At 41.9% G+C, this 15,366-nt stretch overlaps 1 protein-coding gene across 2 annotated transcripts; it reads left to right on the forward strand.

The window, feature by feature from the left end:
• Positions 1-7,712: 7,712 nt before the first annotated feature.
• LOC113174748 (lectin-like) lies at positions 7,713-10,974 on the forward strand. 2 transcript variants are annotated; one of them, XM_026378865.1, is made up of 7 exons: positions 7,715-7,739; positions 8,022-8,132; positions 9,715-9,818; positions 9,894-10,033; positions 10,250-10,402; positions 10,523-10,646; positions 10,847-10,974. In XM_026378865.1, exons 3-7 carry the CDS (start codon positions 9,761-9,763, stop codon positions 10,915-10,917), a joined length of 546 nt encoding a protein of 181 aa, XP_026234650.1. In that variant the 5' UTR covers positions 7,715-7,739; positions 8,022-8,132; positions 9,715-9,760; the 3' UTR covers positions 10,918-10,974. The 2 variants fall into 2 exon arrangements, with proteins under 2 accessions (XP_026234649.1, XP_026234650.1); XM_026378864.1 differs by lacking the exon at positions 8,022-8,132 and having other exon boundaries at positions 7,713-7,739.
• Positions 10,975-15,366: the final 4,392 nt, after the last annotated feature.

Genomic DNA, 15,366 nt, shown 5'->3' on the forward strand with positions numbered 1-15,366 from the left:
CTGCCTTGACGGGTTGGGGTGAGTGGAAAGAGAAGAGAGAAAAGAACAGCAGGCAATAAAGACAACAACAAGCATCAAGAACATTGGGCAGATGAACTGGATTCTGGAGATGTACAGCTCCAGGCCGAGGATACCTGCAGAAAAGTACAGAGAGAGGGAGACAGAGAGGAGGAAACACAACTACAGGAGAGAGAAGACACAAAGTTAATGACATGCAATGGTGGCATTTGCATTGATACAGGAGAAAGGAGACAGGAGAGGAGCTCACTGTATCAGTAGAGGTCCCCCAGCAGAATAACCTATATCAGCATAACTAAGAGATGGTTCAGAGTCACCTGATCCATCTCTAACTATGAGCTTTATAAAAAAGGAAAGTTTTAAGTCTAGTCTTAAATGTAGAGACGGTGTCTGCCTCCCGAACCTGAACTGGGAGCTGGTTCCACAGGAGAGGGGCTTGGTAGCTAAAGGCTCTGCCTCCCATTCTACATTTGGAAACTCTAGGAACCACAAGTAAACCTGCAGTCTGAGAACGGAGAGTTCTGCTTGGAAGATATGGAACTATGAGGTCTTTAAGATAAGATGGAGCCTGATTATTAAGGGATTTATAAGTTAGGAGAAGAATTTTAAATTCAATTCTGGATTTAACAGGGAGCTAATGGAGAGAAGCTAACGTTGGAGAAATATGATCTCTCTTGCTAGTTCCAGTCAGAACTCTGGCTGCAGCATTTTGGATTAACTGGAGTCTCTTTAATGAGTTATTGGGACATCCTATTAATAATGAATTACAATAGTCCAGTCTGGAAGTAACAAATGCATGGACTAGTTTTTCAGCATCACTTTGGGACAGGATGCTCCTAATTTTAGCAATGTTTCTTAGGTGAAAAAAGGCAGTTCTAGAGATTTCTTTGATGTATGAAGTGAAGGAGATATCCTGATCAAAGATAACTCCGAGGTTTCTTACAGTATTACTTGAGGCCAGAACTAAGTCATCAATGGTGAGAATGTGTTTAGACATAGTGTCTCTGAGATTTTTAGGCCCAAACACTATAACCTCTGTCTTGTCCGAATTTAGGAGAAGGAAATTGGAGGTCATCCAGGCCTTTATGTCTTTTAAGCATTCCTGAAGTTTGACTAATTGATTAGTTTCTCCTGGTTTCATAGATAAATATAGCTGGGTATCATCTGCATAACAATGGAAATTTATACAGTGTTTCCTAATGATATTACCTAAAGGGGACATATATAAAGTGAAAAGAATCGGTCCAAGCACAGATCCCTGTGGAACTCCATAGCTGACTTTGCTGTGCATGGAAGACTCATCATTAACGTGTACAAACTGAAATCTATCCGATAGATACGATTTAAACCACTCTAGTGCTGTTCCTTTGATTCCAATGACACGTTCCAGTCTGTGTAATAAAATGTTGTGATCTATAGTGTCCCATGCAGCACTAAGATCTAACAAGACGAGTATAGAGAGTAGACCATTGTCTGATGCTAATAGAAGATCATTAGTGACCTTTACCAGTGCTGTTTCTGTACTATGATGTACTCTAAATCCTGACTGGAAATCTTCATACAAGTTATTACTACGCAGGTGGTCGTACAATTGCTTAGAAACTATCTTTTCAAGGATTTTAGAGATAAAGGGCAGATTGGATATTGGTCTATAATTCGCTAAGACCCCTGAGTCCAGAGTAGGCTTTTTGAGTAGGGGCTTGACTACAGCAACCTTAACAGCCTGTGGTACGTAGCCTATTTGTAAAGACAGATTGATCTGATCTAATATGGACGTGCTGATCAAAGGTAAGACATCCTTGAGGAGTCTAGTCGGGATGGAATCTAAGAGACATGTTGATGGTTTAGAGGAATTAATTACTGAAATTAATTCAGAATGATCTACAGGGAGGAAGCAGTCTAAGTACGAGCGTGGATCTAGAGTTGTTGTACAATCCATGCTATATGCAGGGATGATCTGATCAATTTTTTCTCTAATAGTTATGATTTTATTTGTAAAGAAATTCATGAAGTCATTGCTGCTGAGAGTTGAGGGAATACTAGGGTCAACCGAGCTATGACTCTTTGTCAGCCTGGCTACAGTGCTGAAAAGAAACCTAGGGTTGTTCTTATTTGCCTCTATTAATGAGGAGTAATATGAAGTTCTAGCTTTACGCAGGGCTTTTTTATATATTATTAAACTATCTTTCCAGGCTAGGCAATATTCATCTAAATTGGTGGAACGCCACCTCCTTTCCAGCTTACGTGATTTCTGCTTTAAGCTACGGATTTGTGAATTGTACCATGGACTTAACTTCCTCTGACTCACTAGTTTCTTTTTCAGAGGAGCAACAGTGTCAAGTATTGTTCCAAGTGAAGCACCAGTACTATTAACAAGATAGTCCACTTGTGCTGGAGTAACATTGAAATAACTGCCTTCCTCTGTGTTGGTACATGGCTCTGAAATAAAAGATGGAATCAGTTCCTTAAATTTGTCAACAGCATTTTCACATAAACATCTACTGTAGTGAATCTTATCTGTAGGTTTAGTAAAGTCTGGTACTGTAAATTCAAATGTAATTAAGAAATGGTCAGATAAAAGAGGGTTTTGGGGAAAAACTATTAACTGATCAACTTCCACACCGTATGTCAGAATAAGATCAAGGGTGTGATTAAAACAGTGAGTGGGTTTATTTACATTTTGGGTAAAACCAATGGAGTCTAATAGTGAATTAAATGCAGTGTTGAGGCAGTTATCATCAACATCTACATGGATATTAAAGTCACCCACTATAATGACTTTATCTGCACTAAGAACTAAATCAGATAGACACTCTGAGAATTCAGTTAAAAACTCAGAGTAAGGGACAGGAGGACGGTACACAATAACAAACAGGACTGGTTTTTGATTTTTCCAGTTAGGATCAGAGAGGCTAAGAGTGAGGCTCTCAAATGAATTAAAACTATGTTTAGGTCTGGGGTTGATTAACAAACTTGAGTGGAAGATTGCTGCTACTCCGACACCCCGACCTGTGCTTCTAGGAACATGATAATTAACATGACTTGAGGGGGTCGACTCATTCAGAGAGACATATTCATCCTGCTGCAGCCAGGTTTCAGTAAGACAGAATAAGTCTATTTGATGGTCAGTTATCAAATCATTTACTAACAGGAATTTAGACAAGAGAGATCTGATATTTAAAAGTCCACATTTGATTGTTTTCTTGTTATTTTGTTCTAAGAGAGGAGTCGTCTTTATTTTTATTAGGTTTTTATGAATTACTCCTCTTGTGTTAGTTTTAGATATAAATAATTTAGGTACTCGGGGAGCAGACACTGTCTCTATAGGGTTATAGTAGTTTTTGGGGGGTGACGGCTGTAAGGAAGCTGCAGAGAGGTGTGTAAGACTGCGTCTCTGCGTCCTGGGCTCCACTCTGACATGTCAGGGTTTAGGTCGTCTAATAAACTCTGTCATATTCCTAGAGAGTTGAGACGCACCATCTAAAGTGGGATGGATGCCGTCTCTTCTAATCAGCCCAGGTTTTCTCCAAAACGTTTTCCAATTGTCTCTGTAGCCCACGTTGTTAGCGGGACACCACTTAGACAGCCAGCGGTTGAATGACGTCATGCGGCTAAACATGTCGTCACTGGTCAGATTGGGAAGGGGCCCAGAGAAAACTACGGAGTCCGTCATGTGGCCCCATGGAAAAAATAATTGCCCACCTATGGGATGGAGGGACACTGTCTCTTGGCTGGCCTGGGAACGCCTCAGTATTTCCCCAGAAGAGCTGGAGGAGATGTCTAGGGATAGGAAAGTCTGGGCATCCCTGCCTAGGCTGTTGCCCCCACGACCTGGCCCCAGAAGATGGATGGATGAAACATCAAGCCTTGCACCCTGCTGTACATTGGCAGCAATAAAGTCAACCAGGTGCTACCTGTAGCTGTGGATCATATTGTGTCATATTCTTGGGACGTCTCGTGTGTGGCTCTCTCCAAGTCGTTCCATAGCATCTTTATTGGGTCAAATCTGGGCACTTGGCTAGTCCAAAAATAGGATTTTGTTTTTCTGAAGCCATTCTGTTGTGTGTCTTGGGTCATTGTCCTGTAGCATCACCCAACTTCTACAGAGTTTCAGCTGACGTACAGACATTCTCACAATATCCTGAAGAATTTTTTGATACACTTGAGAATTCATCTTGCCTCCCAAATACTGCAGGCTACTACTGCTGGCCAGGCCTCGATGCAGCAAAGCAGGCCCAAATGAGATCCCAAAAGGTTGTCATTGTGTTTATCCAGACAAAACAAAGCAATTGTCAAGCTCCAAGCATGTTTTAAAAAGGCCTGGATATGCTGTAAGATCAGATAAGTTAGAGGTTATTGTACTTGGCACCCAAAGACTTTAAATATTTTAACAGTAACCTCAAGTACTACTGTGAGGAACCTTAAAGTCATTTTGCTCAGGAGGTCTCCTTTACCTCACATACATTTCTTTCTACTACTTTTTTTTGTGTTTTTTTATGTTATGGACTAGACTTCATACACAGACATTTGTTTCAGCATTGAATTAAAAAATATTTCAGGCTTCATCGTTAAAAACTGTACAAACATTGTAAATTAGTACGAACATAATGAGTACAAAGCACAATGTAGTAGAAATTTTCATGTCTGTCTATCCAGACTCTAATGGTTCCAAATTTTAGAAAAACCCTCTAGGTCTCACTTTCACAAGACAACCTGAGAACTAATTCATCTGGAAGCAGCAGTTTTGGGTGCAGAGGCATCATGAGAAAAGTCCAGTCCGGAGAAAAGTACCAACAGGCTGCCCTTGGTCCGCCAATACTCCGAGTGTGTTTCAGACTCTGTCACATCTTTGTCAAAAATAAAAGTCAAAGAATAAAAGTCATCTTAAAGTGGATATTGCAGGTTCTTCTTTTTCCAGACTCGTACCCAAGATTATTTGGAAAGTAAATGCTCATTGTTTGGTTTTACAAGACATGAGGATAAAAGTTAATCAACCTTCATATGTAAATTAGCAGTTAAAACTGTCATGATTCCAGCCTCGTTGCTGCCCTTATTCCCCTATGCTCTTATTTTGACAACTTCCTGTTTCCTCTTCCCAGTCTGATCACATGCACTCACCTAATTGACTACACCTGGTTTTCCCCACTCTATAAATACGACCTGCTCACCTGTCTCCCCTGCCAGATGTTTTCACTCCTGAACACTATCCAGCGTTTCTGTTTGACTGACTTATTTTGGATTTTTTGGACTCTGCCTGCCCTGGACCCCGTCTCTTGCCTGACCCCCTGGTGCTGTGAGTTCTGTTTATTCCCTGTTATTCCCCCTGCTCACGGTACCAGACCTGTACCTGGACCTGTGCCCCTTCTACCCTGTCTCCTTTGGATTCCCCCTCATTGGACCAGCCTGACCTGACCCTGCTTCCCCTCTGGTTCTGTGAGTTTTTCCCTCTGTTCTGTTTTCTCCCTCGTTGTTCTCTTCCCTGCTCTGACTGTTTGGACCCCTTAGTGTTTTGACTTGGATTGTCTCACTGTTGTGAATTTTGCCTGCCGGATTTATCTCCGAACTGCCTATCTGTGTATGACATGGATTACGCTTGACCTCGGAGTTCAGCCTTTGGATTTATTGTTTGGACTGCCTGTGTACAAAACCTCAGACTGTTTTCCCTCATTTGGACATTGGATTTCATCCCATTCTGTGACTGTTTTCTCATTGTGATTCTGTGTTACTCTGGTTACACTCCTGGACACTCTCCACCGGTTGTCAGTCGCCACCATTTACCATCTCCACTATCCTCCATTATGTCCATGTGCTCTTCGTTGGTCGACCATCTTGCTCGTGATATCACTTCCGGTTTCCAACCAGACCACCATACTCACCCTACCTCGTCTCCTCCCATCTAGTGACTGTTGCATTCATTGATCCACTGTTGTTCTGTCGTCTTAAATAAAAATTGACTTCTCAGTTTTGACCTGTGTTATCTCTGGCCATGGAGTCCTTCCTTCAGCTTGTGACAAAAACAGTCGATTTAAAGAAACTTGCAAATTATAACCTAAAAATGTTACCTAACTAATGTTGTTCACTTACGCTTTTCTAGAGCCAATTGCAAAGGGAAGAAACAGGAAGAATTTTTTGTGTGTGTGGTGCCTTTTACTCCTCTGTGCAATGTTAGAGATTCTTTTCTTTCATTTCATACAGAATGAAAGCATATGTTCATAATATTTAAAGAATTAAAACATGTTGTTACTAAAGTCATTGTCATTAGTCCCATGGAGGCCCCTGTCCGCCACAGCTTGGTCTCATTTCACATTTCACTCTTTTAGAATTGAATGGTTCAACCAGGTTCAAGACTAGGGTATGTGGACACATCAGACTCGCTCTGCAGAGAGGAAGGACAGCATGTGAGGCTCACTGAGCTGATGAGCACAAACATTAGTTCTTAGTACATCTGTGTTTGCTGTGACAACGCTGCAGGACAGGGAGGAAACCACAAGTTGATCCAGCACAAACATCAACTTCCCTAATAAATTTTTCACATTCAGGTTCAGGATGTTACATCTCACTATAAGAGAATAACATTAAGTTTCATTAAGGCACAGGGACACTGGACACCGCAAAATACAACCCCTATTCCAAAGTAAGCGTTAGGACTCAATGTAAAACCTACATAAGAACAGATGTAATGGTTTGGAAATCTTCTAAACTAATATTCTATTTAGATTAGAACAAAGAAAACACATCAAATGTTTTAAGTGAGAAAATGAAAATGAACCAATTTAACAACAAAGTCATGTTAAAACTGATGCAGAAACATGTCTCAAAAAGTTGGAGGACAGAGGCACCAACAGTCTGGAAAAGTCAGTGGTACTAACAAGGTAGCGCTGGAAGAACATTTAGCAGCTAATGAGGTTAATTAACTACAGGTCAGTAACATGAGCTTCACCGATTTGTGAAAGACTTGACTAGAAACTGTCAAACAATCTCAGAATAATGTTCCTCACTGAAAATTAAGACTTGAAACATATCATTAGCTACACTTTATAATAGAAGATTCAGAGAATCTGGAGTATTAGAGCCCTGTGATCTTCAGGTCCTCAGACTGGATTCTGTGATGGACATTACTGCATTGGCTCAGGAATACTTTCAGGAAAGGCCTCACATATTTCATACTTCATATGTGCCACTGCAGGTAAATGTTCCCTAGTTTAAACATTTGATGTTTCCTTTCATATAAATGATCTAACAGAGGTTAGGAAATTAATTTCTACAGGCTGATAACATTCCAGGGATTTGACCTGACAACATGTTAAAATCTGATATGAAAACACACTGCTTTAATCTTTAATGTTGAAAACTTAACAGTGGCCATAGTACTTGGTTGAACTTTCCGAGAACCACTGGAGTAATTTACAGTAATTACTAGTTACTTTTATTACTCAGAAAACGACAAATGTGAGTACAAATACGTCAAACTTGATACTCATGTAATGTGGACGTTTTCTACCAGAGGATGAGGAGGCTGTGAAATGATGAAGCTCCATAACAGTTCTTGCTCTGGATCCTGGTTCACTTCACGACATTGTTATGTTATGAAAATTTGTTCTGGCCTGTGTTTGAACAGTAAAATCAAAATGTATCCAAGGCATTTTCCACTTGTATTAAAGGGTTACAGTGATCAACCCGATAGACTCCAGACAGACGAAGATTCAGACCAACAGACAGAGGTGAGAAAAACATCTTTGTTGTAAAATGTGTCGGTAATTTTGACAGGTCGTAGCGTCCCGGGCCTGCAACACAATCAGTAGAGAATTTGTGAGTGATGTGAAGTCAGTTATCTTGTTGTATGAAGAAGGATTATGCTGTGTATAGATCTCAGACTCTACTTCTAATCAGCCACATTCCCCTGATCTGAGTGAGAACAATGTGTCAATCATCAGCGGTGAGCTCAAAGGAAAACATGTAAAAGTGCATCGTACACACTTTCCTCCTCCTCTTTCAATGCTTAGGAAACTCGCAGGGCACAGTAGTTGTATGCTTCCAGAGAGTTAAGCTGCAGACTGTAGTCAGGGCTGAGAACGAACTCCCTGCTTCTTCCCTACGGGTGGCAAAAGCTGCAGGTAACTCTCCAGTTCTTATTTTATTAGACGTATCTGCAGCCTTTGACACTGTGAAACATCAGATTCTTATGACTGCACTCTCAGACTTGGGCATCTCTAGATCAGCTCTAGCCTGGCTTCTGTCATACTTGTCCGGACGAACCTTAAAGGCATCCTGGCAGAGGCGTGTCTCTGACTCTCATAACCTCTCCACCGGTGTACTGCAGGGCTCAGTCCTTGGTCCTCTTCTTTATTCCATCTATACTTCTTCTCTAGGCTCTATCATCCATTCACATGGCTTTTCTTATCACTGCTATGCGGATGACATACAGCTCTTCCTGTCCTTTCCACCTGATGACTCTACTGTCTCATCTCGCATCGCTGCCTGTCTCTCTGACATCTCTGCTTGGATGAGAGAAAGACCCTTTCGACTTAACATTTCCAAGACTGAAGTTCTAGTTTTCCCTGCCAGACCTTTGACACAACATAACATCAGCATCAACATTGGATCTGTGGTGATTGTCCCCGCTAAGATGGCCAGAAATCTGGGGGTCATCATCATTTGTAGAGCGCTTTTTACAATTGACATTGTCACAAAGCAGCTTTACACAACCAAAGAACAGTACATGAACAGTGAATGTGTATGAGTCATAATAATCAGATTGTCCCTGATGAGCAAGTCAAGGGCGACGGTGGCAAGACAAACTCCCTGAGAAGACAACAGGAAGAAACCTTGAGAGGAACCAGATTCAACAGGGAACCCATCCTCATATGGGTGATTACATGCTGTGTAGGCAGCAGGCAGTCCAGTATAACAGTTAATGTCTTTAAGTTAATGTGGAGTCCAGTTAGTTAATTATGATGATCAGCTGACCTTCACGGAACACATCGCCACAGTCTCTAGGTCGTGTAGATTTGCCCTTTACAACATCAGAAAGATCCGACCCTACCTGACGGAGTACACGACCCAACTCATTGTACAGGCGTTGATCAAATCTTGTCTTGACCCAAACCCCTCCAGATGATCCAAAATGCAGCAGGACGCCTCATTTTCAATCAACCAAAAAGGTCTCATGTCACACCGCTCTTCAGATCTTTGCATTTGCTTCCTGTGGCTACAAGGATTAAGTTCAAAGCTCTGTCTCTTGCCTACAGAGTGGTCAACTCTACAGCTCCAACTTATCTCAATTCAATCATTCAGGTCTACATCCCCTCCCGTCCACTGCGCTTGGCCAGTGAATGGCGTCTGGTGGTACCAGCATCACACAGTAGACACCAAGGACAACTGTTCAGCTCATTGATCCCACAGTGGTGGAATGAACTGCCAAACTCTGCACGCTCAGTGACCTCACTTTCAATATTTAAAAGACTGCTGAAAACAGAACTCTTACGCATCTTCCTTTGCACTTGTACTTACATCTCTTGAAACAGAAACACTTTTTTGATAGCACTTTGCTTTGATGTTTTTTCTCCTTGACTTAGATTTTGTTTGCTTGCCTTGTTCCTCACTTGTAAGTCGCTTTGGATAAAAACGTCTACTAAATGACTAAATGTAAATGTGTGGGTCTGAAGTGTTGGTTTACAAGTGAATCTGTCCTGAAAGTCAGCAGAAAACCGTCTCCAGTTGTGGAATCAGTGATCTGTGAGCCATGCGTCCTGCTGTTGCCATCCTGATGCTGACGCTGACCATGAAAGTCTCAGCACAGGGTAAGAAACACACAGCCTCTGATGTTCTCTTCAGAACAGGGAGCCAACTGTGACAGCACTTGTGTCTCTTATCAGAAATTGATGAGCTGTGTAAGAAGAATCCTGTGGTGCCGTGCAGACAGAATCTGAAGGACGGACCCTGGTACCAGTTGGATGCCAACCGCTGTGTCAGGGCCTTCTTCTACACACAGAATCTCAACTTTGACAGTGCAGAGGTGAGATCTTTAACCTGTTTACCTCCACATGACCCAGAGACCCTGAGTACTCGATGTAAGATAAGATTAACTGTATTATTTCCTGTCTTGTAGTAGAATGTCTGACTTTTACGTGTAACGCAATAACATACACTAGACAATATACAAGTACTTTTATTTTGTTGTTCTAATACTTTTAGATGAGATGACAGTTCTTCTGGTCTTTACTGATTTCAGGCTGCCTGCAATAAGTACATTGTTGGCAGTTTCAAAGGGCAGCTGGTGTCGATTCATAACCAAGATGAACTGAACAAAGTGCTGTGTGCCATGTACAAAGTTCACCCTGGGAAACCTCACTACTGGATTGGACTCAAACTTGGATTTTCACTGGTGCGTTTCCACACACAGTGAAGTAGTTAGGACCTGGAGGTTGTGGGGCTGAGTAAGACAGCTGACATAATGAGATGTAATAAATGCAACACTCATCTAATAACTGTTCTGTTTTTTCAGATACCGTTCCAAAAACCTCCTTTTCTGTGGACTGATGGTCATAAGTGCACCTTTACCAACTGGGCCAGAGGGCAGCCGGACAATTCCCTGATGAGAGAGGGATGTGTGGAGATGAACTACTGGTGTAAGTAACTGAAGGAAATGATTTGTGGATCATTAGAGTTACTTGAAACTGAATCTCCTGAACTAATAAACTCTGTTTTCTTCTGGAGGAAACATCTACAACAAACTGTCCAAACACAGGAAATGGTTGTTGTTGTGTTTTAATTGATTAAATAAGCGACAGTAGCCACAGTTAGTTTCAATCATGTTTTGTGTTTGCAGCCTGGGGGCTGTGGAACGATGCCCCATGTGGGGAAGAAAAACCTTATACGTGTCAAGTGAGACTCGCATGAAGAGCTGCAGCTGGAGCCATTTCCACACTGACCACCCCCAACAAGCCCCTGCATCTACTGCAATCAATAAAGAGCATCAGAAAAACTTGTTGTTTCATTTTGTCTGAATTCAGTTTTGTGTTAGTTGGAAACTTTTAAAGACTGAAATTTGTTTCTTAAAATAAATTCACATGAATTTCAATTGAACTTGGTTCCCTTCTGGTTTCAGAGCTACACAGCTGTGAACTTTGATCAGCAGTTGATACCATCCACACTACGTTCCTGGGTTCTATCACACACTCACATGCCTTTTCCTATTATTTTCACTGGATAACTCTACTGTGTCTTCAGACATTTCTTCCTTTGATATTGTTTTCGACGCAGCGATTCAGGTTTGAATTCACTGGTCAGCCAGGTGCCTTCCTGACTGGAAGTGGACTCTTTATGATAAATCAATGCAGAAAAAAATTCAATTCTGAAAGGTTCACATACTTTTTCAGGACACTGCCTCCTCTTTTAACAAAGCAGTTCTGTCCAAACTTTACCTGCTTACATGCTCTGTTGCAAAGTTACAGTCGGTAAAATGACAGACACACAACACATCTTCTTTATCATATTGTCTGCCTGTTACTGAAATATTGAACTTCAATTGTTCTTGGAGGTTTGTCCAGTAACCTGGGGAACTTTTACTATGGTATAAGACCAACATAAAGACAGACGATGTAAAATTTACATAAAAGTTGATTTAAAAAATTCCAATTAATATATTCATGAAAGAAAAGTTACAAAAAATTGTGTATGCTGTCAATTAAACGACAGCATACACACAGCAAATAAATCAGAATTGGCTTAGATATTGGACTGACCTGCTGCTCCTCCTACGGTAGGCATATCGTATCACTTCCTGTTGTCGACGCTGATTCACTATTCAGTTGCTCTGTTTGTTCTGCTAGCTTTAACAATTTAAGACTAAATTAATAGTGTTAGTGAAAAGCACTACTGGCATAAGGGTTGTAACATACACCTGTGTTACTTAAGGACCTTTCATAATACTTAATACTCTTGTTTTCCTGTGTTGTGAGGTCTGTTAGCTCTGTTAGCCATGGCTGCTTCTCCCTCTTCTTCTTCTCCCTCTTCTCCTCCTGCTCTCTCTTGCTCGGTGTGTCATATGTTTAGTTTCTCCTCTGCCTCCTTTAGTGAGAAGGGAATTTGTAATAAATGTAGTTTATTTGCAGCTTTGGAGGCGAGGCTGACTGATTTAGAGACTCGGCTCCGCACCGGGGAAAATAAGCCAGCTAGCCAGGTCCCGGTAGCTGTACCCCAGCAGTTCCAGAGCAGCCAGAAGGTCAGGCCGGCTGGGTGACGGTCCGTAGGAAGCATAACCCTAGACACTCGCCCAAGGTTCACCACGACCAGGTTGACGTTTCAAATCGATTTTCCCCACTCAGCGACTCACTCGCTGAGAAACCCACTCTGGTCATTGGCAGCTATATAGATCATAACATACATGAACTCTATCAGTCAGGATTTAGGCCTCATCACAGCACAGAGACGGCCCTTGTTAAAGTAGTAAATGACCTCCTATTGGCCTCTGATCAGGGTAGTGTCTCTATGCTTGTGCTACTCGATCTCAGTGCAGCTTTCGACACCATTGACCATAGTATTCTCCTTCACAGACTAGAAAATGTTGTTGGAATTAGGGGAACGGCCCTCTCCTGGCTTAGGTCCTATTTGACTGATCGTTATCAGTATGTAGATCTAAATGGCGATTACTCCACATGCTCTCCAGTGGAGTTTGGTGTTCCACAGGGTTCAGTTTTAGGCCCCCTGCTTTTTTCCCTCTACATGCTTCCTCTGGGCAACATTATCCGTAAACATGGTATTAACTTTCATTGTTATGCTGACGACACACAGTTATATGTTTCATCAAAACCAGATGAGATCAAACTGCTTAATAAAGTTGAGCAATGTGTAAAGGATATACGAGACTGGATGCTAATTAACTTCCTTCTGCTAAATCCTGATAAGACAGAAGTACTAGTTATAGGATCATCTGCAGCTAGAGGCAAGATGTTAGACCACACCGTAACTCTAGATGGCCTTTCCGTTACATCTAGTGCAACAGTCAAAGACCTTGGTGTGATTCTAGATTCCAGTCTTTCATTTGAAGCTCATGTAGATAATGTCACCAGGACAGCTTTCTTTCTCCTCAGAAATATTGCCAAGATAAGGAATATTTTGTCACTAAATGATGCAGAAAAATTAGTCCATGCTTTCATCACCTCTAGGTTGGACTACTGTAATGCCTTACTGTCTGGCTGTTCAACCAGGTGCATAAACAAGCTTCAGTTAGTTCAGAATGCAGCAGCGAGAGTCCTCACTCGAACCAGAAGATACGATCACATCTCGCCTATCTTATCTACACTTCATTGGCTCCCCGTGAAATTTCGCATTGATTTTAAAATACTACTTTTGACATTTAAAGCATTAAATGGTCATGCGCCGCATTATCTAAGTGAACTGCTAGTGTCTTATGATCCACCACGCCTACTTCGATCAAAGGATTCTGGCTGCCTGTCAGTGCCTCGTATCATAAAAACTACAGCTGGGGGCAGAGCTTTTTCTAACAAAGCCCTAAAGTTATGGAATAGCCTTCCAAATAGCGTTCGGGACTCAGACACAGTCTCAGTGTTTAAGTCTAGGCTGAAAACCTACCTATTTAGTCAAGCATTTGAGTAAATAGATCTGGGAAGGACTCATGGACGTAGAGCATTATGGTGAACTGGTATGTTTAGATGCTGTCTTCCCAACTCTCACTGATCACTCGGGTTTGTTGATGGTGAAGTGTTTGGTTGCTCTACATCCCAGTGAGCCCTCATGTCTGTGTTTTCTTCTGAACCCACCCTTTTAGTTAGGCTGTCATAATTAGTCCAGCCGGAGTCCCTGCTGCACTACACTAAATATACATTCACCTCAAACTTTATCTGACTGTGAATACAACTAACTGCAATCTCTCCTCTTCTCTCTCTTTCCCTCTCCCTCTCTCTTTTCCCTCTTCCTGTCTCTCTGTCGAGCTACACGTCATTCCACCCTTTGCCCTCTGGACCTGTCTGACTCGTCCTGATGCCCAACTTCTGGCTGGAGATCTCGTCGCCTGGATCCACCGTTTGCCCTATGGGATGCGTTTGGAGACTGGATTGGTCACAAGCTACTATGATGTCGGTCCCGGCCTCGGCGGACGTCGGAAGCTGTTTCTTGGAGGTCTCGACTCAACGCTCGATAGTCAAGGAATGGAACAAGTCTGCCTGCAATAACTAACTGGACTCCATATTAACTTAAAATACTTTAACTGTGGACTGCTGCCTACACAGCATGTAATCACCCATATGAGGATGGGTTCCCTGTTGAGTCTGGTTCCTCTCAAGGTTTCTTCCTGTTGCCTTCTCAGGGAGTTTTTCCTTGCCACTGTCGCCCTCGGCTTGCTCATCAGGGACAATCACATTATTATGACTCATACACATACACTGTTCATGTACTGTTCTTTGGTTGTGTAAAGCTGCTTTGTGACAATGTCAATTGTAAAAAGCGCTCTACAAATAAAATTGAATTGAATTGAATTGAATATAGTAAGAAACGTGAAGTTAGAGACTCCAGAGGCCATAGTGATATGGATCCATTGGCTCCCTGTAAAACCAAAATTGAATTTAAAATTCTTCTCCTCACTTATAAATCCCTTAATAATCAGGTTCCATCTTATCTTAAAGACCTCATAGTTCCATATCTTCCAAGCAGAACTCTCCGTTCTCAGGCTGCAGGTTTACTTGTGGTTCCTAGAGTTTCCAAATGTAGAATGGGAGGCAGAGCCTTTAGCTATCAAGCCCCTCTCCTGTGGAACCAGCTCCCAGTTCAAGTTGTGGAGGCAGACACCCTCTCTACATTTAAGACTAGACTAAAAACATTCCTTTTTTATAAAGCTTATAATTAGAGATGGATCAGGTGACTCTGAACTATCTCTTAGTTCTGCTGCTATAGGTTAGTCTGCTGGGGGACCTCTACTGATACACTGATCTCCTCTCCTCTCTCCTTTCTCCTCTATCCATTCTAATGCCACCATTTCATGTCATTAACTTTGTGTCTTCTCTCTCCTGTAGTCGTGTTTCCTCCTCTCTGTCTCCCTCTCTCTGTACTTTTCTGCAGGTATCCTCGGCCTGGAGCTGTACATCTCCAGAATCCAGTTGACCTGCCCAATGTTCTTGCTGCTTATTGTTGTCTTTGTTGCCTGCTGTTCTTTTCTCTCATCTCTTTCCACTCACCCCAACCGGTCGAGGTGGATAGCTGCCATTTATGGCCCTGGTTCTGCTGGAGGTTTCTTCCTCTAAAGGGAGTTTTTCCTGTGTTTTTCACTGTTGCCTAAAGCTTGCTCAAATGGGATTGTTGGGTTTTTTATATAATTTTTTTGTATAAATATTC

Source organism: Anabas testudineus, chromosome 3 (assembly GCF_900324465.2).
Source record: "Anabas testudineus chromosome 3, fAnaTes1.2, whole genome shotgun sequence".
NCBI lineage: Eukaryota > Metazoa > Chordata > Actinopteri > Anabantiformes > Anabantidae > Anabas > Anabas testudineus.

Coding starts and splice junctions, on each gene's coding strand:
- LOC113174748 (XM_026378864.1), top strand. CDS start 9,761: ATGCGTCCTGCTGTTGCCATCCTGATGCTGACGCTGACCATGAAAGTC. Junction 9,819..9,893: donor CATGAAAGTCTCAGCACAGG/GTAAGAAACACA, acceptor GTCTCTTATCAG/AAATTGATGAGCTGTGTAAG. Junction 10,647..10,846: donor TGTGGAGATGAACTACTGGT/GTAAGTAACTGA, acceptor TTGTGTTTGCAG/CCTGGGGGCTGTGGAACGAT.